The sequence below is a fragment of the Clarias gariepinus genome, chromosome 10 (assembly GCF_024256425.1).
Source record: "Clarias gariepinus isolate MV-2021 ecotype Netherlands chromosome 10, CGAR_prim_01v2, whole genome shotgun sequence".
NCBI classification, from domain to species: domain Eukaryota; kingdom Metazoa; phylum Chordata; class Actinopteri; order Siluriformes; family Clariidae; genus Clarias; species Clarias gariepinus.
In genome coordinates this window covers 5032127-5056983 of record NC_071109.1, presented here as the reverse complement: position 1 = coordinate 5056983, position 24857 = coordinate 5032127, and the positions used below count along the sequence as shown (strand labels likewise).

The 24857-nt window shown below is 38.5% G+C and overlaps 2 protein-coding genes across 4 annotated transcripts; one reads left to right on the top strand and one right to left on the bottom strand.

Annotated features, from left to right (window-relative positions):
* The first annotated feature begins 1264 nt into the window (after window positions 1-1264).
* hnrnph1 (heterogeneous nuclear ribonucleoprotein H1) lies at window positions 1265-11014 on the top strand. 3 transcript variants are annotated; one of them, XM_053505396.1, is made up of 11 exons: window positions 1265-1347; window positions 3344-3429; window positions 3524-3679; window positions 3752-3895; window positions 5390-5528; window positions 8551-8726; window positions 8960-9063; window positions 9168-9303; window positions 9659-9721; window positions 9823-9927; window positions 10059-11014. In XM_053505396.1, the coding sequence occupies exons 2-11, from the start codon at window positions 3345-3347 to the stop codon at window positions 10160-10162; spliced, it is 1212 nt and encodes a 403-aa protein (XP_053361371.1). In that variant the 5' UTR covers window positions 1265-1347; window position 3344; the 3' UTR covers window positions 10163-11014. The 3 variants fall into 3 exon arrangements, with proteins under 3 accessions (XP_053361371.1, XP_053361373.1, XP_053361372.1); XM_053505398.1 differs by having other exon boundaries at window positions 10055-11014; XM_053505397.1 differs by lacking the exon at window positions 1265-1347 and adding an exon at window positions 1960-2018.
* An 860-nt stretch (window positions 11015-11874) lies between these two features.
* rufy1 (RUN and FYVE domain containing 1) lies at window positions 11875-23798 on the bottom strand. Its single transcript, XM_053505395.1, has 17 exons — window positions 23523-23798; window positions 22238-22411; window positions 22027-22144; window positions 20968-21069; window positions 20517-20640; window positions 20332-20393; window positions 18385-18520; window positions 18183-18284; window positions 17745-17861; window positions 17480-17647; window positions 17031-17128; window positions 16820-16939; window positions 16499-16628; window positions 15202-15296; window positions 15069-15117; window positions 12989-13066; window positions 11875-12862 (listed from the first exon to the last, which is right to left on the bottom strand). The coding sequence occupies exons 1-17, from the start codon at window positions 23788-23790 to the stop codon at window positions 12722-12724; spliced, it is 2082 nt and encodes a 693-aa protein (XP_053361370.1). The 5' UTR covers window positions 23791-23798; the 3' UTR covers window positions 11875-12721.
* Window positions 23799-24857: the final 1059 nt, after the last annotated feature.

Sequence of the window (24857 nt, the reverse complement as noted above, 5' to 3'; positions counted from 1 at the left end):
TCCTCCGCATGCTCCAGTTACCTGCCACAGTCATGCAGGTTGGGCTAACTAGCATTCAAAATGGGACGTAATTTGTGAATCAGGGTGTAAATGCTGACAGGATGACTGAAAAATGGGAATAAATACGATGTTCAGTTGTAGAAACCGCTGTAGCAGTTGAACTATAGAGGTTCGTAGATGCATGATGGATGCATCTTCTTAGAATATCTTTTGTTTTATAAATTTTATAATGGATAATGCAGAAAAAGTGTATTTCACACATCAGTGCATTGGGAGATTGAAAAAATAAACAAAAAGTTGCATGCTTGATTGCAATCTGGCAACCCTGGATACGTGACCGGGATCATGTGACGGGGGGAGGGGGGGGGGGTTCCACTTGGGCAAAAGTAAAAACAGAATTCACCACGTGCTCTAAATAGGACGCGAGCACGTGCTCCGAAGCGAGTCCGCCATTACTGCTGCGTTTATACGCGTTTAGTTTCACGTGATCACGTGCTAACAAATACGCGCGTGCTGTTTGGAGAAATTTCCTATTTTCTTTTCCCAGAATTCCTTACACTCACCCGCATTTAGGCATCTATTTTTTATTTATTTGATTTTATTTATTTCGTAATGTGTTTGTTACCTAAAAATTAAAATTCTACAGGAGTTATTATGAACTGGTGCACTGTGGAGTGACGTCATTCTCTAAATTCCTTATTATTATATCGTGGAATCGAAATCCGACCCTGAACATTTGGAGCTGATTCAGTCCGTTGATTCTGATTCAGCTGATACTGTTGTCGGGAATCGATTCTTAGTTTATAATTCCAACAACGAAACTCTATGTAATAATTGATTTTAAACTATGGTATACGTCATCGAGAAGTGTAAAGTGGAGAATCGAAAATCACTTTCGTTATCGAAAAATGTATCGTTTCGAATAGATTCTTTGAATCACGTCAATCGATTGAAATCTTTAACGCGCATGCGCACTGCTTGTTTACCCACGCTTATAGAATCGACTCCTTGTATACTGATTCACAATCATAATTTGTACTATCCGTTATTCACAACATTTTAAACATCTTTAAATATATACTCTGATTGGACTCAACAACAGGGTTAGAATTCAGTTAATATTTTTAGAAGCGTTGATAGTGATTCAGCTCGTTCATACGCCAGTTACCGAAAAATGTATTGTGTGGAATCGATTCTTTGAATCGATTCAGGTGATTGAATCTACTCTTCTTCTTTTTTTTTTTTTATCACGCATGCGCACTACTTGTTCACGCACGCGTATTGGTGGTATTCCGCTAGGAATTCTCACCATTTTCACACCGGTGGATTGCAAATCAGATCGTCAAGGTAGTTTTGATTATTTTAGGCAAATAATATGCATCTAATGCTAGGTTTAAATTATTTTGTTCACTGGACGCGTAATATACGATGTTAAGTCAGATAAAGGGTGCTGGTTGTGTATAGTTAGCCTAGCTAACCGGTGTAACTAGCCAACATATGAATGGATTAAAATGTGTTTTTTTCTTAAACGCATCATTAGTCTTCACTGTTGGTTTGCATTTTGTTTACGTTTTATTTGCTTTTGCATTTGAACCGTTACAGAACCGTTACACATTGTGCACTGAAATCTCTTCCTTTGTGATGTATCAGTGCTGCGCTCTAAACCGGATACACAGCCTTCATACATCTGTAACGGAATGTGGCCCAGGGCTCTGATTTAAATGTCAACATGTCGATATTGTTGTACTTTATTGTACAAGTAACCTGAAATATATACAGAATGTGCCGGGGTCGTTATGGCAAAATTCTAACGTTTGGGGGGGAAAACGCGTTTGGAAAATTGCGGTCCGGTCCGGAATGCGTGTTGACGTGATTGGCTATTGTATAGTGTGGGGGCGGGGCTTATTCTAATTGTTTCGTGAGTTGAGTCACGCAGTAGTTTAGCACTGAAATTCCCGCCAACAGCTCTGAGCTCGTGGACCTGATACCTCGGTATACGACTTTAATCCGTTTTGGAGGTTAGATCTTAAGATTCTTTTTCTAAGAATTTCTTAAAATTTTGTATTTCGAATAGTGCTGTAGCTATCGAATATTTTATTAATCGAGTATTCTACCAAAAAATCAACCGAGTAATCAGATAAAATGTACTTTTGCTTAATTAAAGAGCAATGTAAAATTTATGAGAGAAACAAAGATTAATTGGTTTTCTTTTAGAAAAATCTACTTTTATTTTTTAAATGAATTATTCACATTATCATTATTCACAATACAAGGAATGGCTTAAAGTTGACAGATGAATTAAGTGCATTACAGTGTCATACATTCTTATTTTAAAGCCTTTTCTCAGATGCAAAAACAAAAAAAGTAGTTTTTTTGAATGAATAAGTAAAAACTAAGCCAAACATTAAATAAATAATTATACAAAAACCCTACTTTGTGCAACTTAACTTTCAGAACTAAAAGTTTCTAAATCTACATCTCAGGCAAAACATTGGGCATAGCCTTTACTGACGATTTCTGTTGTTTTCTCTCGCTGCTTTCTTCTTCTCTTACGCTCACTGATATTATTATCTTTCTCTTTCAATTTTGCAGCCCGCAACAGAACGCTCCCTCAAATCAATACACAGCTAACTGTTTGCGTCTCCTTCCGCTTTGTGGGTTACGTAAAGTGCTTTTTGCGCAAAAACATAATGCAAGCTTTTAAAATTAATTAAAAGAAGCTTCGAAGCAGAAGATTTAGTCTCGATCATTTTTTTGTAATCGAATTACTCGGGTTACTCGAGGAATCGCTTCAGCACTAACTGCGAAATGCATTTTTACTAACAAAATAATTTAAATGCAGGTAATCTGTTTTAGCCACCCAAAATTATTACCAATTTCCAACACTATAATATATTTTTTATTTTAAGGCTCCCTTTTTTATGCTACCAGCCTTGCTAACATTCTTGGGACCCATGGTGCTATGTCTTCCCTAAATCTAAAACACCCACAAAACTAATATGTACACAAGAAAGTAATCACCAAGGTTGCTTGGGTTTCCACTGACACAAACAAGTTTTGAACGGCTCTCAGACGCACGCACGCCCGGCTTTTTTTCGCTTGTATGGCGCAAATGCTTCGTATGCTGAGGCAAAGGTTCAGTTCTTAGGGCCAACATTTTAGAAGCAGAGCATTTGTATGCAGAGGTATCACAGTATTAACTTGGAGCGCTTTGACATTAGGGCCTGGTTTTAGTTATCATGATTTATTATCATGATAACTATGTTCAATTATACAATACTTTATTAAGCCTTAACCAAAAACAAACAAACAAAGAAAAAATGTATAATTTGTCTTTCTTAAGCATGTCAGACGGAGAGGGTTTCGTGGTGCGAGTGAGAGGATTGCCCTGGTCCTGTTCAGCAGATGAAGTCCAGAGATTCTTCTCAGGTAAAAAAAAACAAAACAATGTAAACCTTGCATATTTATTTAAGCTCTTGTCCCGATGCAGATTTAAACACCTCGCGTCTTACTTGTGCTGCAGAATGTAAGATCGCAAACAACGGCACGAGCATACACTTCACCTACACAAGGGAAGGGCGGCCGAGCGGAGAGGCGTTTGTGGAGTTTGAAAGCGAGGAAGATCTCAAGATCGCAGTGAAGAAGGATCGAGAAACCATGGGACACCGTTATGTAGAAGGTGAGGGTGGAGAGCGGTCAAGCTTACGAGAGTGACCTGACCAGGCGCTGATGGACCGTTGTGTCGTTTCAGTCTTCAAATCCAACAGTGTGGAAATGGACTGGGTCTTAAAGCACACTGGACCTAACTGTCCAGACACGGCAGGAGACGGCCTGGTCAGACTCCGAGGTCTGCCCTTTGGCTGTAGCAAAGAGGAGATTGTTCAGTTTTTTGCAGGTAAGTCCACCAGCACTTAGGGGTTTATATCTCACACCACATCAATAATAAACGCTCAGTTATTTTATAAGTCAATGTTTTCTAGTCTGTGATTATTATTTTTGTTACATTAGGCCAGTAGTCATGTACAGAAGACTAATAAGTCACCTTATAACTGAAAGCTTGCCTGTATGCTTCATGTTAAGACTTTTGCATAATAAGGAGTCATAGGCGATTTTTCCACTGCACACTCGTAAACAAGAAAAGGGGACCAAGAGAACCCGGCGTCAGTCTGCGTTATCGTGACTATGTCAGAGATGTTCTCTTATTACTCAGTACATAGGAAATCTTGGATATAAAGTTATTGCTTTTAGTTGCTAAAAATGATGGAATGAAAATAACATTGAGTTTTATTCATCAAGCTTTATTACAAGGAGAGTTATTTATAAATAATACATGTGCCAAATTACTCATGATAATGAAAATCCTGTAAATTTCCTGTATAAAAAATATATATATAATTTATTTTTTTTATGTTAACCTAGACCAAATTGAGTTTACATAATATAAGCATGAATAACCGCACTGGTAATGTGTAAGTAATAAATGAATCTGTAATATTTTGCTAAGCACCCTAATCCAGGCCGATTTATAGACTCGGACTTAAAGAGCTCGATCAAAAAATCCGTCCTCATCCAGTTCACCAGGACTCGGAACAAAAGTACCCTGAAGTTAATTTTGGAAGCCATTAAAATTATTTCTCAATACTGTACAGTGCATTATTCAAAAAGTGTGAGCTCCTGCCAAACAAACTAAAAACTGAAATTAAATATTATTCACGATTAGGGGCGCAAAGATTAATCAAAACTGTCAACTAAAATCGATAATCAGATTAGTGGGTAACAAATTTAATTGTTGATTTGTACATGATGTCATCACCTTAACTCACATAATTGCCGTCTGCCATCTTTAAAAATTTCACATTCATACGACACCCAAAACGCGACATAGTAAACCAACAAATAATTAAAAACACACCTCAGAGAACTACATTTACAATATTTAAGAGCAATAAAACCCGAGCAAATAAGACAAGCTTACTGGTTCTGTTTACTGAAAAACTAAATCCGTCTATGGATAATGATGTGATCCTTGGCAAGATTCACGCGGTTACTCCTTCTGCCATCCAAAAATCTTAAGTTAGTCTCAGACTTTAGCCGGAAGCAGAAACTTTGGTCAATTTAAAACAACAAAACAAAAAGACGCTCAGCTCCTATAATCTGTGCAGTGGAAAACAGCCTATGGATACCTTATGGGTACCTGATGATACTTTCTCATACCATAATAATATAACCTGTGTAACGTTATCACACTTAGTACCTTGCACCCCATCTAGTATTTCCATGTAACCTCATTTCTTATGTACAACAGTTCCCTTAGCAGACTATAACTCTTTGTCAATGGGCTTGTGATTTAATATGTCCCCCACTGGGGTTATCTGTCCTTGGGTTGAAGGGTTGGAAATCGTGCCAAATGGGATAACATTGCCGGTGGACTTCCAGGGGAGGAGTACGGGGGAGGCCTTCGTGCAGTTTGCTTCACAGGATATAGCTGAAAAGGCTCTAAAGAAACACAAGGAAAGAATAGGGCACAGGTGGGGATGGTTGGTTGGTTGGCTGGATAAGTTGCTTTTCTTATGGTGTTCACCTCTCAACAATTTTATGCACTGCAGAAATGGCAAGACCTTCTCTGAAAAAACAAAACAACAAAGCATCAAAGAACTGCTAGCGTTACCAATCACACATAGCTTTTTAAAAGTTGAGTCCCAGTTCTTATGAAAGCACACGTTAGTGCTGAGTGAGTCATCACATGTACTCGTGAATCATCTGTTTTTCACTTCACTTACAACATTCAGAGCAGTCGAGTGGATCGACTCCAGTGGGAACGTGACTCAAATGTTTGAGTTTTAAGGTTCAAACTGTGCCAGAGCTGTAGCGCTACAGAAAGTGTGTGTGTGTTGTGTAGATCTGGTTTAATTATGGAGTGGGGGGAAAAAAGTAAAACAGGTAATGCACAATACACACAACGTTTTTTCAATGTATATAATAATCAGATTATCTTTTGAACTCATTGACCCTGTGTTTGTTGCCAAACGCCTCTTTTCCACCGAAGAGAAGCAGGTGATAGTTTGCGTCTGTGCTAGCGTCAGGTCAATAGCAAAGCTTCTGAGAACTGGCTTTTTTCCCCCCACGGGCTACAGAGTCACGCCAGTAAGTCACTGTATACGTTCTTACACGTCTCGACTTCCCTAGCAGCAAAACATTGTTACTAAAAAGCATTTCAGCTGCTCATTGCAAAAAAAAAAAAAAAAAAAATGTCAATCACAAATTTTTCAGCACCTAACGTAAGCGGTTCTTTGTTGTAAGCAATGTGTCGGTGTCACCATGGAACCGGGTTTTCTGTCCAAAAGTGTTTTTGCTGTCTAAAAACAAAGAACCGCTTCGAAATCAGCCACCGATTTAACTCCGGTACCGTCTTGGTGGTAAAGGGGTAAAAAAAAGTTTTGCAAGAACTTTGCAGCTCAACACTCCCCTCAGCCAACTTTTATTTTTAATTTTATAACAAAAATGATAAATCTTTCTGATCGGGATTCTCCAAAGTGACAAATTCATGTCAACTGTTCTAAGACAAGACATTCATTACTTTTGCTACTGTTACACAAATTTATTGTGAAATTGTGCATTAAGACGACACCCAAAACACACCAAGTCTTAAGAAAAAACACTATATGTTCTTATCGCCACACACAAGTACCATGTACAGTGGTGTAAAAAAGTGTTTCCCCCTTACTGATTTCTTTTTTTTTTTAATGTTTGTCACAGTTTAATGTTTCAGATCATCAAACAAATTTAAATAAGTCAAAGATACCACAAGTACAGACATCATGCAGTTTTTAAATGAAGGTTTTTATTATTAAGGGAAAACTACACAGCCCCGTGTGGGGGAAAAACATGATAAAACATAACTTAACTCTGGTTTATCACACCTGAGCTAAATAGGATCTGCCTGACAAAGTCAAGTAGACCAAAAGATCCTTAAAAGCCATGTCGAGGCCTATTAGTCTGGAAAAGGTTATAAAGTCATTTCTAAAGCTTTGGGACTGCAGAGAACCACAGCTAGACCCATTAACTAAAAATGGCAAAATCATGGAACAGTGGAGAACCTTTCCAGAAGTGGCTGGCCGACCAAAATTATCCCAAGAGCGCAGTGAGAACTCGTCCAAGAGGTCACAAAAGACCCCACAGCAACATCCAAAGAACTGCAGGCCTCAGTTAAGGTGAGTGTTCATGACTCATAAGAAAGAGACTGAGGGCAAAAATGGTTTGCATGGCAGAGTTCCAAGACCAAAACCACTGCTGAGCAAAAAGAACATAAAGGATCGACTCGGGTTTGCCAGAAAACATCTGGATGACGGATGAAACAAAGGTTTAGTCTTTTGGAAGGTGCCATGGTCCCATTATGTGTGGTGTAAAAGTAACACCTTTTTTTGAAAAGTAACATTTCAAAACATGAACATCATACCAACAGTAAAACATGGTGGTGGTAGTGATGATCTGGAAGACTTGCTGTAATAAATGGAACCATGGATTCTGCTGTGTACCAAAATATCCTGAAGCAGAATGTCTTGCCATCTGTTTGTGACCTCAAGCTGAAACGAACTTGGGTTCTGCAGCAGGACAATGATCCAAAGCACACCAGAAAGTCCACTTCTGAATTGGTGAAGAAAAACAAAATGAAGACTTTGAAGTGACCCAGTCAAAGTCCTGACCTAAATCCAATTGAGAGCTTGTGGCGCATGACCTTAAGAAGGCGGTTTATGCTCGAAATCCCTCCAGTGTGGCTGAATTACAACAATTCTGCAAGGATGGACGGGCCAAAATTCCTCTACCGCGCTGTAACAGACTCATTGCAAGTTATCGGAAATGCTCGATTGCTGCTTAAGGTGGCCTAACCAGTTATTAGGTTTAGGGAGAACACTTTTTTTACACATGGGATATGTAGTTTTTGGATTTTGTTTTCCCTTTATAATTAAAACCCTCAAATACTTAATGATGCGTTTGCTTGTGTTATCTTTGACTTGTATTTAAATTAGTTTGATGATGTGAAACATTAAATTGTGACAAACATGCAAAACAATTAAGAAATCGGTAAGGGGCAAACACTTTTTCACACCACCGTATGACGGGGATTCTGATGACAAGGATGTTCACTCAGCACTAAATTTGATGCTGTAGGGATTTCTTTTCTCTCACCTTCTCTTTTACTACATTGAAGACTTCAGATCATGAGGACGCGGTAACAGGTAACACTGAGTCAGACAGACTGAAGTCTTTTTTTTTAATGTTTTTCTGTACTCTACCAATGTGACCTCTGTGTAATTTTTCTTTTTATAATAATAATAATAATAAGTTAATAATGATATAAAAAGTGGCCATAAGAAAAGCTGAATGAGGGTTTGACTGAGAAGTTTCCATTAAAAAAATTTTCGGAGTCATTGCCAATTATTCAGTGCTGCAGTTCTTAGGGTTTATTATTATTTCCTGTGCACGCAGCAATGCTTTGTATCGTTCCGCTTATGTACTGCGGTTCCAGCGATGTGCCTCTGACCCCCGTAGGTACATAGAGATTTTCAAGAGCAGCCGCGCGGAGGTGCGTACGCACTACGAGCCGCAGAGGAAGGTGATGGGGATGCAGAGGCCGGGACCCTACGACCGGCCGGGCGGCCGCGGCTACAACAGCATGAGCCGCGGGGTCTCGTTTGAGCGGGTGCGTCGCGGAGGATATGGAGGAGGTACGTACAGACTGACTGGACACGAAGCATTTTCGTACTACTGCCACTGTCGCTCGAGGATTGTTGATGGTCCAAAGAAATCCTTTCAGAAGCTCCACCCACAGATTCTTCACTGGGCATTTCGAATAGTTTTGTTCGATCATTAATAAGTTTCATAAATCCAGTCACTCCAGAGATCTGTCCTCTTGCTGTTCCTGTTCAGCGTGTCCATTCTATTCTCTGTCTCACCTCAGATGGACGTTATGGGGACGGCGGTTCCTCTTTTCAGAGCACGACCGGTCACTGTGTGCACATGAGAGGCCTTCCGTACAGAGCCACGGAGACCGACATCTACAACGTGAGAATTATAAAGGATTACCAGATAGAAAACATGAATATGGTACAGGTTAAACTTTTTAAAAACAATATGTATTTTAATCTTTGTTCCGCTTGTGTTTTTAGTTTTTTTCTCCCCTCAACCCAGTGCGCGTGCACGTGGAGATCGGACCTGACGGGAGAGTAACGGGTGAAGCTGACGTAGAGTTCGCTACGCACGAAGACGCTGTGGCGGCCATGTCCAAGGACAAAGCTAATATGCGTCAGTATAGAACTGAGGATTAGTTTTGGACGTACATGCAATTTTTAAAATGTATAATAGATTTAAGTATTACTGAACCGTGTATTCACTGCATCATCATCATGATGAAGGGAATAAAAGTATATATTGTTATTGGTTTGTTCACGTTTCCCTTTTTCCCTTAAACATTTCTCCCCTTTTGTGACCTCACACACCAAGAACCCCTCCCTTCTTCCCTGGAGTCGATGCTAGCGGTTCTCAGATTAGCCAATCGATATGTACATACATACATTTGCAATGATTGACAGCTGCGTAAGTGTTTTAAACACCTGAATATAACGGCATTTAAGAAAAATAATGTCTTATGTCTTTTCAGAACATCGTTATGTTGAGCTGTTCCTGAACTCAACAGCAGGGGGCGGCAGCGGTGGATACGGAGGTCAGTTGATGGGTTCATTTTTAATATTTTGGCTGTTAAGGTAACAAGCGGTTGCTTTAACTTGCACTGTGTGGGTGTGTGTGTGTGTTTCTTTCTCTCAGGAAGCCAGTCGTCCTACGGCCACGGCGGTCAGCAGATGAGCTCCGGGTACAGCGCCGGCGGCGGCTACGGCAACCAGAGCGGGATGGGAGGATACGGTGATTACAGTGAGTGTCAGCTCTGCTCCGCCCACATTCAGCAGTGTGCAGAATAATTATAAAAAAAACAGTTGTGTAAACCTGAATGGCGTGAGTGAGAGCTCGCAGGTCCTAAAGTGTGTATTTGTCCCTCCTGTCAGGTAATCAGGGCGGAATGGGGAGCAGCTACTACGGCGGTGGAAGCCGAGGGTCGATGGGGATGAACGGCCTGAACAGCAGCATGGGCGGAGGATGGGGAATGTAGCCACGCCCACCCCCACCCCCGACCGCCATCTAATTAAGCTCCCCGGTTTAATGTCTCTCCATGATTTCATTTGCTTTCCTTTTGTTAATTTTAATTTTTTTATTTTTATTGAGCTTAAATGTTTTACTTAAGTGAAAAGCTTGTAATATTAATTATTATAGTTTTTTGTTTTTGTATTAAAAGTGAAGTACATTTCTGGACGTTAGTTTAGCAGTGAGAAAGTCAGTCTTTATTTGCACATAAATGACCACGTTTCTCTTCTAAACATAAGGAAGGAAAAATGTCCTGGTGTCCAGTGAGACGCTGATCGTATCGCACGGTTGTAAGAGAACTAAGGACGTGACTGTACCGTCCAACAGACGCATGCGAAAAAAAGCGGAAGTGGTCGATCATGTCTTTTTTTTTTTTTTTTTTAAACTTTTCTTTCTTTGCTTTTTTTTTTTTTTTTGGAGGAATAGACGTCTGATAGACGTCCGGTTTTCCGTTTTTGCACAAACAAGCTGATGTTTTTTTTAATTTTTTGCTGGATCAGTGTTTATTAAAATCTGTATCATTACATGAAAAACATTCGTGATCGCAACTTGAACTTGTATCTTTTTAAGAAAACTTCTTTTAGCATAGTGCTACAAGATCAGTGTTAGAATTTTCTTAGACGATTATGTAGAAACATTTCCATTTGTTTCTGTTACACTTTGCTTTTTCTTAATTCCTTATATGTTTAAATAACATCAGAAAGATGGAAGCTTTGAGGTGATGCCACAAACAAAACCCTGACTGGTCAGAGTAAAAACAAAAAAGAGAAAAAAAAAGTTATGCACTGTTTTGTCATTTTATTCCGAAAAGATCATTAAAGATGAAAAAGTATCATTAAAATGGCACTTTAGGCAATACTTCAAGTGTCATGTAGTCATGTTTTTATATGGATAGTGTTTGTAGTTTTGGCATTACATGATTATTTGAACAGTTTGATTACAGTGATGGACATAAAACACACATTTCGCAAAATAATGAAACGATTCAAAATGCTCAAAAAAAAAAGTATTTGTAATCCACCCTGACTATAAAACAAGTCGTTTTTTAGAAAGGGACGGGAATCAGTAGTCACATCCAGATCACGACATTTTCACCTACCACCTACTTTTTTTTCAGTTTTGTAACAATTTTAAACCTTTATAAAAAGTTTTATAAGAAATTTAATGTATCCCGTTCCTTATATTTTCAATTAAAAACCAAACGCAGCATTTAAACAATACAATCTTCAAATACAAGAGTTTAACATTTAACTATGAATTACATTGAACACAAAGCTACACTGTTACTCAGCAGCACGTCTCTGTCATATCATCATCCGTAATTATTTCTACACAAATTTAGCAAATAATTCACTCCAACCACACGGTATAAAATGTGTAAATAGTTGTGGAATTATCCGAAGTCTCAAAACTTAACCTGATAGTGAACGTGTGGGTGCATACAGCTTCTGAAGCATGTCATTTTTTAACAAATTAGTGTTGTGAGACGGGTGTAAATGTGTGTAATGAGCAGGTTTGAGATTAATTCGCTTACAGTTTGGAGTTTGGAGAAAAAGGCAGATCAGAGGGTTTTAACGCATGTGATTTTTGATAATGTAATGCCATAAAAATGCGTCTCTTGCATCAAACTGAACAATCGGACAATCCTGCTGACTGGCTGATCGAGCGGTTCATCTCTATTAAAAAAAAATAAAAAATCTATTTTGTGGCGATACGTGAATCACGAGACAAAGGAATCGTGCTTTATAACAATCGATTTTATTTCCCATCCTAGATTCTTCCAATTAAAAATATTTAATAATATATAGGACTAATAATTTCTGTTTATACAGCAGTTTGTATTGACTTGACCAGACCATATACTGTATGAATTTTCATGAATAATTTGCATGTTAATCAGTTTAATAAGTAAGACCCAGTGTCTATTGTCTTTTCATCAGATTCTCTAAGTCCTGTGCCAAATCTTTCTCATCACTAGTAGCTTATTTGCTTCTGTTTAAATACAACCCAGCCTAAAAAACTGCTTTATAGATTGTTTTATTTATAATGATATTGCACATGCGGGCAGTTGGTTCCAATCTCGTACAACACGGTTTTAAGAAAAGCACTTTATTTATATTTCCTATAATCACATTTAGAAAATGATTGACGTGATTGAAAAGAAATCTTGGACCTTTTCCCTTTGCAAGTTTTCGAAAGATTACGAAAAAAAGTGTTATTTTTAAGTCATTAGTTTTTTTTCTCCTTAAAATGGAGATTAAAGGCTAAAGAGAGAAAAATAAAATCATTATCATTACCATTAGTATGATCATACATCACATTTCACTGTGTTAATATTCTTACAAAATTCTCCCTGTAGAAGAAATTACAAAAAAACTTTGCATATGACTTTTTTTTTTCTCCAATTCCTCCATCACGTGCTGGCTAAAAACCTTTTGGACCCCCTTAAAAACGGCAATGCATATTTATTATTTATCTAGTCGGCCACTCGTAAGGTCACATTTGCTGTTTTATAAGACGATGAGCGTCAGGAGCTGCTGGAGCATCTCTGGAGCAGGAGGGCGTGACAGACGTCACAAACGCGCACCGGTTTGGGGTACGACGGCAGCGCAAGCTCGTTACTGGAACAGCTGTTGCAGTAAATGTCGCCGCAGTTCCTACAGTGATGCTGAAAGGAAGAGACGTGAGGGAGGCGTTAGCTAAAAAAAAAACTAGCTCAACAAATCTAATAAACAGAACAAATCCAGATAAGAAGCCGAATACAGAACACAGATTTGGAGACGAAGAAGCTCACTTTTCTGCGAGAGATTGAGAATTCCTTCTGGCACTGCTTACACTGCGTGGCCTCGTCGTCTTTCAGCCAGGCCTGACCCTAAACAAGGACATGAAGCAAACAAGGAGTTTTATTAACCACAGTTCGAGCTGCAAGGTTTAGACTAATGCTTCAAGATTTAAAGTAATACAAGTAATACAAGAAATGAAAATGAAGGAAAAAGAAAAAGAAAAGAAAAAAGAAAGAAAAGAAAACAAGGAAGAAAGAAAAGAAGAAAGAAAAGAAAAAAGGAAAAAAAAACATGAAGGAAGAAAAAAGGGAAAAGAATGAAGAAAAAAGAAGTAAAGATGAAAGAAAAAAGGAATGAAGACAGAAAAGTAGTAAGAAAAGAAAAACAAGGCCACGCCCACTTAATACAGATTTGGAGGATGATGTCACATGATCTCTCTGCTCCTCTGAATGACATCACTTATCTCCACAACATACTGGATAAAGAGCGGAGCACCTTGAGTAAGAGACGCCTTAGCTCCGCTGAGACAGAACAAACACTACAGGACGTCCTTACATTACGAGAACTCTGATCTGTGTCTGGAGAGGGATCTCCTTCTCTGACATCACAATAAATATTCTTATATACATTTTGTCTTCAGTGCACTAAGGTCACACCCTTCATTCATTACATCCTCTTTTTTATTTTATTAGTATTTGCTGGTTCATTCTCTCCATTACTCCGTGCTGAGGCACCCTATGTACAGTTTCATTCCTACCTGTATATATAATCATCATGCACATGTACATAGAAGCTGTATTTTCATACTCATATACAATGGAACCTCGGATTACGAGTAACGCAGTTTACGAGTGTTCCGCAAGACAAGCAAAGATTTTTAATCAATTTTGACTTGAAAAACGAGTATTATCTTGGTTTTACGAGCACCGAGTATCATGTTTCACGCATGCACTTCTTGTTTTGACCCCGAGCGTCACGTGATCACAACTAAGCCAAAGTTTTTTCTCGCTCTTGCACTTCAGAATCGTCTCCCCTGCTGGGTCTTAGTGCCCGTCTTTTAATGGTATAATCAACATCCGTGCACGCGTGTACGATTTACTATAACAACTGTGACCCAGTGTGTGTAAAACATTTTACAGCGCGTGTACTGTTTCTTATAACATACTTGTGTGTGCGCGAGTAAAGCAAAAGAAATTCTCAAAACAGAGGTTAAAAATCTATTTTCTTCCTCATCGCGGTGTGCGTGTGTGCGCGCGATCGTAATTTGACACCGTGCCAGCTATGTGTGTGTGTGTGTGTGTGAGAACCCCCTTCACAAACACACGCGCACAGAAATTAAGGTGAGAGACACACACTAGAGCCTGAGTTTTGTTCTTCAGTAGTTTTTTTTTTTGTTGGATTTAAGTGCAGGATCCACCCGAAAGTTTGTACTATAACCTGACAATGCAGAAAATAAAGAAAACGGGCATCGACCAGTTTGTCCATCTCATCATTACACCAGCATGAGTTATCAGGCTGTTACACTGTCGCAAGCAACATTAAATAAAGCGGAGAGGTTTTAATAATTTAAAAGAGAACAACAATCTTTCCGTTAGTGTGTGTGTGTGTTTAAACGGGATGAGAAAGTTTTAATGTGAAAGATGAGACGGGGGAGACAGGATGGGCTGGAAGCAAGAGTCTCCACTTACTCTAGCCTCACACACACACAGTGCCTGCATGCACAAACGGAAACACTTATCTGCCAGGATTTATTTTTTTGAATGGTTAAGTGCAGCTTAATTTGTTTTGACTTTATATTTTGTATTTATTATTTTTATGTATTTATTTATTTATGGGCTGTAGAATGAATAATTTATGTTTCTATTATTTCTTATGGGAAAATTACATTTGGTTTACAAGTGTTTTGGAATACGAGTGCACTTCTGAAACGAATTATGCTCGTAAACCGAGGTTCCACTGTATTATTTGATAGCATTTTCTACATCTTGAATGCACCTTAAATTTTACACTATTTCACCTCATTAATGCACCTTAAATTGTTAACAGTGATTGTTAATGCACCTTAAGTATAAACCTTACCTAGCTGCTTACCTTTAATGCTTTATTAACTTCTTTAAAGTCCTCCATCTTCAGTTTGGACCTGAAGATGAGAACACAGTGTACATCATGCATGGTGAATAACTCTACACGTACGGTTATAACGGTCTTGTCTGTCCAGTCTTACTGGCTGAGATGAAGTCCCATCTCCTGCAGCGCCTGCTCCTGCTCCTCACACAGCTGCTGCAGCTGTTTCTTCTCCTGACGCAGGTCCAGTATCTCCTGTTACAAACAAGGGATCTTGTTTACGGTTCAGGGACACGACGGAGACACTGTGGATACGTTTTCATACTATAGTACACTACTTTGTTAACTTAGGAACGGGATGTGCTGTTATGGGAAAATAATCAGTGATGGTATAATCACTATTACATCATCATGATCATCTCTAAGAGGATTGATTGTTTTTTAAGAACAAAATGTGGTTAAGAGTTTTAAAATAAACCTTATTTGCAGTGTCCACCTTACTATGAATATTACTACAGAAATAATAATATACTTGAATATCCTTTGTTCTTTGCACCATCACTATTACTCGCACTGGTGTCACCTTTATCATAACTACAATTGCACGTCAATATTCTACTTCACTTTATTTATTTATTTATTTTTTTACTTATGACTTATTTGCTTAATTATATTCTTTATATACATCTTGTAGCTTTTTGTTATTAGCATTGCACTTGTAACAGCTCTTGGTCAGCTCTTACATTACCCCGTGTCTACTGACTATACGCAAGATATACAGTCTGCAGTCACACCTAAAAAACCTGTCTCTGATGCTACTGAATATCGGGAATTTAAAGTAAGTAAGTAAGTAAGTAAGTGGGAAAGTAAGTAAAGAAGTAAGTAAGTGAGTGAGTGAGTAAGGAAGGAATTAGGGAAGTAAAGAAGTAATTAAGGAAGAAGGTAGGCAAGCAAGCATAGAAGTAACTAAGTGACTTAGTTACTTTTATACTTGCTTGCCTACTTCCTTAAGTAGGTCATTAAGGAAGTAAAGAAGTAACTAAGTAAGTACAGAAGGAAGAAATAATGTAAGAAAGCAAGTAGTGAGTGAGTGCATGTCTATCCGTAACCGATTAATAAGAACCTACTGTATGATTTTCTGCCTGCCCATCTCAGTTAACTCGGTTAAATCAATTATAACTTTCTAACAAATCAGATTTGAGGATTCAGCAGTGATATAGTATAAAAGGAATTTCTTTTAAAGTTTATTTCTAATTCCCTTTGAATTAACTCCTCATATACATGGGAAAAAACAACAACTTTTTTTTGGTCAGAGCTCTTGCAGTCTTCTCCGTCTGTGTCCTGATGCTGACGACCCACACGACACCTATGTCACCATCAGACTTCTACTTTTTTATTTTTTACCAAAAGGTTAAACCAGGTGTGTGTGTGTGTGTGTGTGTGTGTGTGTCTCTAACCATCTGAAGGCCCTGCAGTTGTTGCAGCTGTGTGCGGAGTTCAGCGCTGTTATCCTGCTCGCGCTGCAGATCTCTCTGAAGACTCTGCCTCTGCTCCTTCTCCCTGCTTAACTCCGCCTCCAGCCCCGCCCTGAGGAGCACGTGCAAACATGCACAAACACTCAGTCTTACGTTTTAATGTGACATTCGTAACGGAAAATAAACAGAAACTCATGATTGTTCGTTAAAGACCCAGGAACACCAGTCTGGATGTTAATTACATCTTTTTTGAAATGTGATTTTTGGCTTCTCTGCACCTTTAAAACATAAACCTTGCGGTACCTTAGTGTGTCGAGGTCGCTGAGGCGTTTCTGCAGAGAGTCCACTCTGGCCTTCATCTCTGAGCACAGCTCTCTCTGACTCTCCTCCGTGCTCTTCCTTCCGTTCTCAGAGTTCTGTAACCTGCAGCGTGCGGATGGATAATAAAGTATGAGGCTGCGACGTTAAATCTTTGCTAATTCACATGTTTCTGTGAGTCAGTTCAGAGCTTCACCTCAGTTCCAGTTCTTTCATCGTTGTTTCCATCTCTTTCATCTTCTCCTCCAGTTTCACGGCCTCCTCGTCCTTCTTCTGCACCACGCTGTCGGTGTCCTTTAACAACCAGCAGGGGGAGACAGAGAGAAGTTTTTCATACAACTCCATTTCTATCCTAATATGTCGTCCCACAAATACAGGACCTTCACCTGTGTAAATAAATAATCGATGATATCTGCTTCCATTTGATACTAACATATCAATGTCTGTCTCCTACTAAATCTAATAAACTGACACCGGACATCTAAAAAAGTAAAAGATATCTTAATAAATGAGATGGATGAGATCCTGAATAAAGAATAAGCGACGTAATCGATTAAATAAAAGACCATCAAGCCTATTTCTGGACAAAATAAAATGTTTACATACAGTATATCTGTCTAAAGAAGACAAACACTATTTCGTTACCTGTGCCTTGTTGAACATCTGCAGGTTAAGATTCTTGACCTGGTCCAGCTGTTGTCTCAGCGCCGCCAGTGTGTCCTGTTTCTCATGAATGTCCTTCTCCAGCAGCTTCATGGCCACGTCCATCTCCTGCTTCAGACCCACCTGGAGGTCCAGCTCCTTCTGCAGCTCCTGCATAAGCAACACACCACACCACACCTGAGTACGGATACCATTGACGCATGCTGATGTGTGTGTGTGTGTGTGTGTGTGTGTGTGTGTGTCTGACCTGCCGGATGCGCTTCTCCTCCTTGTACTGCTTCCACACCACGTTGTACATTTCATCCAGACCTTGCCTGGTCTGCTTGTAGGTCTCCAGCTCCACCTGGTTATCCTGCAGAGTCACCTGGAGGAACAGAAAACACACACACACACACACAGAGCTGTGAAAAAGTATTACAAATACAAGAGTACACATAGAGCCACTGAATGCTTTTTCCTTAAATAATAAATTAAAACATCATTTAGAAACTGTGTTTTGTATTTACTCAGGTTATCTTTGTGTAATATTTAAATTAATTTGACGATCTGAATCATTTATTATATGCAAAATAAAAAATAAATGAAGAAAAAAAAATCCTGGAAATAACACTTTTCCACTGCACTGTTAGCTATAATAATACCCATAATGCACTGCTGTAATCACTGCTCTGCTTCTAGACCTCACCTCTTCTTTCCTCTGGCTGGTTTCGAGGATGTTGGTGTTCTCCTGCTGGAGCTGCTCCCGCTCCTCTCTCAGGGAATTGATCCTGTCGGTCGCTGCCGTGAGCTGCACACACACATATATATTTATTTTATATGTAATTAAAAGAGCACTCATTAATTCTGAGAATAAAAAAAAAAAAAAAAAACACTTTTTAAACTCGGACCTCCTCTATGAGTTTAGAGTTGGTTTTCTCCAGCGAGTCCATCTTGGACTGTAGGTCCGTCACTGTGCCGCTCAGGTGGCGGTTCAGCTCTTCTATATAGTGCTTCTGGTCCAGAATCGTGGTCATTTTAGAGTCACTGAAAAGGAAAACAGGATGAAACCAAATATTATACTTTAAAAATAACAAGACTTATGAACATACATAAATCAGAATACTGGGAAAGTGCAGTATTCCCAGTATACCAGTATAAACTGATACAGTATACTGGATCGTCCACTAATGTTTTGTTAATATTTTATCCACTACATTTAAAAACACAACATGCAAAATGTACAAATTATTTAAATTAATGATTATAATAGTTGTTTAAAGTGTTTTTATCCTGCTCAAAAGTAAGTGCACTTACAAAAAAAAAAAAAAAAGGTAAACTAGCTGATGTGATTCAGCGCATCGGGAGGAAAATGATTCACACTGTTGCCAGTTTATACTGAATCATAATTATTCATCCAATTCTTTATAAAACATGTTTATGACTCTCATGTGAATGACTATGAGTCACTTGTTAGCTAACACAGTGGTAACAGACAAAAATGCAATAAAATCTGATCTAATATTGACAATGTGGTCTGTAAATGCTGCTGTACCATAAAATAAAGGACTGATCACACTGCAATAATAAATCACCACCTGCATGTGTTTTAGAAAAACAGATAATTATTAATAATTACTGCAACGATTAATATGTTTTATTGAACCCAAAGTGGTGCAGTGAGAAAAAGACGGTGGTCCTGGCAAAAATGTTACTCTGTTTCAGAAGAGGGTCAAATTATTGTCCCTGCATCAAGCAAAGAAAACAACTAGGAGATACTGTACTACTGAAACTCCTGAGTTAAACACAGAGGTAAAATAATGTAAAATGCATCATTAAAACCTGGAAGGTTAGTGGTGACCCATCATCATCTTTAGTGAAGAAATATGGTCAGAGAAACATCCTGAATAATCATGAGATTAATTAAATTGTCTGAGAGTAAAAGCATTTCCACACACTCGCAGTGTGAAGAGAACTCAAGGGACTGGGACTAAACAACTGTGCATCTTTAAGAAAACCACCTTTCAGGGAGACTAATTGCAATAAAAAAAATAAAAATAAAAAAAATGCAATCCAGTCCAGACCTTAACCCTAATAAGAATCTCTGGGATGTGCTGGAGAATTCTTTACACAGCGGTCTGGCAAAATCTTAAGATCTTGAAAATAAATTAATGTGACTCGAAAAAAATGTTGTGATGTTGCATGGGCTTATTGAAACGATGAGACAGCTGTAATCAAAGCAAAAGGCGGTCCGATTAAACTGCTTTACAGATTTTAAAAAAAGGATTAAAAATGTACAGATTTATAGATTTGTCCAGATCTGTAAATTTAAGCCATGTAACAAACCTAAATTTCCAGTTTTATTTACAATGCTTATTTGTAAAATTACATCGAATAATTTATTTTTTAATAGATATAGGGTTTAATAAATTTTTTAAAAACTTTTACGGTCTTAGGTGATACCAGCTTGATGTCGTACACTGACTCATCATTGGTGTAACTCAAATCTGTGGTTTAATTTAAATAATTTTTAAATGATAATTCAGTTAAGAGTAACAGATAGCAAAAACTTGAGACTTGCACAAGTGAGACTCATACAGTACCTTCCTTAAGCTTTGTCTAGTCGTTACAATAAACAAATGAGCATTAGAGCAAATCAACTAACACAACCGAGGACCAGAACATTTAATAAGATCTCTCCTCGATTGAATATCCGTCTTCGATTATTGATTATTAGTTATGATAGAAATAATGTTGTAAAATGAATAAAATTCCAAATTATAGGGAAAGGAAGTAATTATTAAAATTTAAAAACAAAAGCTTTGTTAGCGGTTTTGATCTAAGGAGGCGTTACTCACTCTTGAGGGGTCTCAGTTGTCTGAGGGTCCTTTAGGTACAGCGAGAAATCTATGACACCCACCTGCAACGCCAAGGTAATACACACTCTCAATCCAAATCAATTGTGTGTGTGTGTGTGTGTGTGTGTGTGTGTGTGTGTGTGTGTGTGTGTGTGTGTGTCTCACATCTGTGTCACGTGTCTCACCTGAGAGTCCAGGTCCTCCCCTTTCACACACAGGTTGGCGTCGATGACGTTCAGCCCCACCAGCATGCCCACGACCACAGAGCCTTCCTCCTCCAACATCAGCGCCCCTGGATCATAAAACTCCCTGTTACAGAACGACAAACATGAGCTCTTTACAAACCACACACTCCAACACTTATACAGTATAATTCATGTACAAACACAGCACTACTGAAACGTCACAGCTGGTTTTTCAGTAGGGTTTAGGTTCAATTCCTATAACAGATCTAAATTATCATCACCCTGGCGTTCAGTATTAATATAACTATTTCATTGTAAATTAAGCTGATTAACCACAAAACCAAAACAGACATTTTTACAAAGAGAGCTAAGAATTCCAAAGCCCCGACGAAGCCAGGACAATCCGTACAAAAGGTATAAATAGGATTTGTGATTTACTGTAGCCGCTCACCCCAGGAGGTCTTTCCTGCTTATAAGAACCTTCATATAATCCGAAATTGTCTTCTGCATGAGAGCCAAATGCAGCCAGGCTCGAGCTCGGCCCAGGCCCGTCCTGTGAGAAAAACAAACAGTGGACAAAAAAAATAAATCATTTGTTGTACAAGGGGAAACGTCAACTCGTCACATAATTTTCGTATTTACCTCCGTCACTGTGTACTGCTTGTGTATGCAAATTCTTTTGCGCTGCGAAAATGCACTTCTGATGCTAACTGTATTTCGCTGCCTTGCACCACACATGTGCAGCGACAAAGCTGAATCTAATCCAATCTTATCATTTCTGGAAGGCTTTTAGCACATACACTATACGGAGCTCAGGAGTGATTTATAAAGGCTAGAAATCTAGAAATCACCAATTAACAAACAGAACTTTAGATTAGAGCCGTTATGAAGCTTTACAGAACAGAAGTTGCAGATATACATCTCAATATCAACTGTTCAAAGAACTTTTGACTGGTTTTGATTAATAAAATATGTACAACATGCTCACCTTTACACTCATTTCCTCAACATTCAACTATAAAAAATTTTTTGGGATTTTGCTCAACATGTTGCCATGGACACCCTGTCCATGTCCCTTTCTGTGTTCTTATGATACTCAGTACACATTTCATATATGATCCATGGGAACAACGTTTTCTTTAAAAAAAAAATTACAATATTTTTTTCCTCCCAGGAAAAGTTCAGAGTCTAAAATTTTAGTTTCTAGTATAATCTGCATTAATGTATTTTCATTCCTATCTAAATCACACAGCTATTTCAGTATTTCCCAAAATTGGATTTAAATGTAATCTTTATAGATTTTTCATGATTAGACAATAAATAAAACCAGAGAGTTTGCTGTAAAAGTCCCTCTCATTATCTTAACACTGAAATTATCTTAACATTGACATGGTCTGATTAAACACCTGAATGTGTACTACATTACACACACACACACACACACACACACACACACACACACACACACACACACACACACACACAGACCAAGACACAGGTGGGGACTCACTTGAGTCCAGGCATGTCTCGGACGCTCGTGGCGAGGTCGGCAGACTCGGGGCACAGCTTCTCCACCAGCTCCAGAGGAGCCCAGATTGATTTGTTATGACCGATAAAGGACTTCTTCACTGCAGCGCATTCACAGGATAGAGAATGTACACACGGCCCATGCACAGATTACACAAACAGGATATTTCATAAGCTTTTAAACTGAATTGTACCTTTGAGTCCGTGTTTAAGGCAGTGCTCGAGTACAACAAAAAACTGCTGCAGAGGCTGATACTCCGAGTCGAGCGTCCGACCCAGGCTGAGTGAGGACTGGATCAGAACTTTTATACTGAGTTTTATCATGGACAACAGATTGGACCGCTCGATCGCCACCGGATCCTTCATAGCTGCCAAGACACAAAGAGACAGGAAATGGGCAAATAAAAGAAAGCCACGAACGTGATGACATTTTGGTTTAAAGAGAAGCACTAGTGATATTTCTTGCTGGAGAGGTTAAATGTTTAAAAAAATAATACACTTCATGAAAGCAATACAAGAAACTGCAGAACTTTACCACGAGAAAAATCATTAATACACGAATTGACAATAGAGTCAATTACAATTCATCTTTCGCCACATTGATGCCAAAATCGACTTTAATTATTATTATTTTTTTATTTATGTACGTTTCCATTCGAGTGGTAAAATGTTGCAGTTCCTCAAGCAAATTACTTGCTGTTTGTTTAGCAAAATCTAAAAGAATAATATTGAATCAGGACAAATAAATAATTAATATATATACAATTCCGTGATTCTTTTGTGTGGCGATTCATGTATTGTTTCACTGACTGCAAAATAGATTTTTATATAAAAAATTTTACATTTATAATAGAGATGAAGTGGTCGATCAGCCAGTGACCAGAAGTGTCCGGTATTCAGTTTGATTGGCCGTGTCTGTAAACAGCCTCAGATATAAACGATTCTGTATCGAGCGCAGAAACGTCCAGGTGGTGCAACAGAAACGCATTTTTATGCAGTTGCAAAATCTGAGTGACTTAGTCTCGAACCCACTCATTACACACACGTACCACACAAAAATTAAACACCCACACCATTTCCGACTGTAAGAACGGTCATAAATGTTTGTGATATAGAATCGTGAATTGTAATATTAATCGAATCTGCAATAATGTGATAATATCAGGATTCGGGATAATATCACGAGTGTTCAGTGTATGTGCAGTAAGAACCACAGGGTGTGTGTGTGTGTGTGTGTGTGTGTGTTACTTGTCTTTTTTCATATGAATCTTATATGACAATAAGACCTTCGTATTAAAGAGAAGAGGAAATGGTTATAAACATGCATTGTGAAGACTGACACACACACACACACACACACTACAGAGATCTGCCCAAGTTATCCAAAGTACAAACACACATATACACCCTGCTGTTCAGATATTAACTGTCAGTTAGTCCCCTCGTGCTAGTCCCCTCGTGCCAGCCCCCCTGTCCTACCCTGGTGTGTAGACTCAGTGGGGTCCGGGTTTGGAGCCTCAGCCCCCGGCACTAAGGGGTTCCGCAATCCGGCGCTGCTCAGAGTTTCAGACGCTTTTCGTGCAAACGATAAAATAGGCGCCGACCACGAGCTCTCCGCCGCTTTATCCCTCCTCTGTCCGTCCGTCTGTCCCTCCGTCTCTCTGTCCGGGTCCCCAGGTGACGCTGCACTTCTCTCCTCTTCAACATCATTGTTTTGAACTTCACTGTTTGGATCACGGTCCGCCATTTTGACGGAGTCTAATCACGTGACGCTAGGCAGGTCTAATCAAGTGACGTCAGGCTCGAATAATCGCTCGCAGAAACAAGCCAAGTGACGTTATTTCCAACGCCTTCAACGGACATTTGCTCCGCTTTTACTACAGCAGTTTGTAAATTTTTCATTGTTTAAAAAAAAAAAAGTTTTCATCCAAATTACATGTCCTATCAGCTTGAGCCATCACACTGAATCAGGACCTGTTAGTTCCTTTTATCGCTTACATTATAGTAATTGTAAAGATCTCTACAAACAGCACTTTCTTCAATAATACTTTATTCCCTCCCCTGTCTAAAAGTAAATGAGACCTAAAAATAAGAAACGTGTCATATCACAGAGAAATATGAAAAGCGCAAAACTCCACTTACAGACCGTTCCAAAGTGCTGAAACTGGAGACTCCTTCCTGAAATGATAAAGAAATATCTCGGAACAGAAAGACTCACCATGTCAATAACACACATTTTAATTTTTCTATCTGTTTACTTTTTTTTATCCTTACATTTCATATATATATTGATCGTATCTCTCCTGACGTCAGTAAAGACAGCGGACAAACCAAGGAACTTGTTATTATTATTAACTTAAAATTAATAATTGTGCACTTGATGCAAAGCACATGCTAAGATATAAATCCTCTGGTTATTTTCTCACAGCTACAAATCAATACTATAGTACCAAAATGTGCAATAGTGTAGGTATAGGAAAATGTTTATTTTTTATTATTATTATTATTTTGGTGACTTTACAAGAGATCACACCAAGAATCAACGCATAGTAATGATCATGGATTAATTCTTAAAATATTTAAAATGTTAAATTAAATTAAACGTGAAAGAAATGCAATTTAAAATGATTAACAAATATCACCCAGCTTGTTGCACAAGCATGAAAAAAACATGTAGATCTGTATTTACCATTTGTATTTTTTGTCATAAAAAACCTGAAAGTATTGAGCACCCGAACATTTTTATCCGTGCCACGTCAAGACGTATGTAATTACATTATTATAATTTTTTTTTTTTTAATGATCATGAAATAA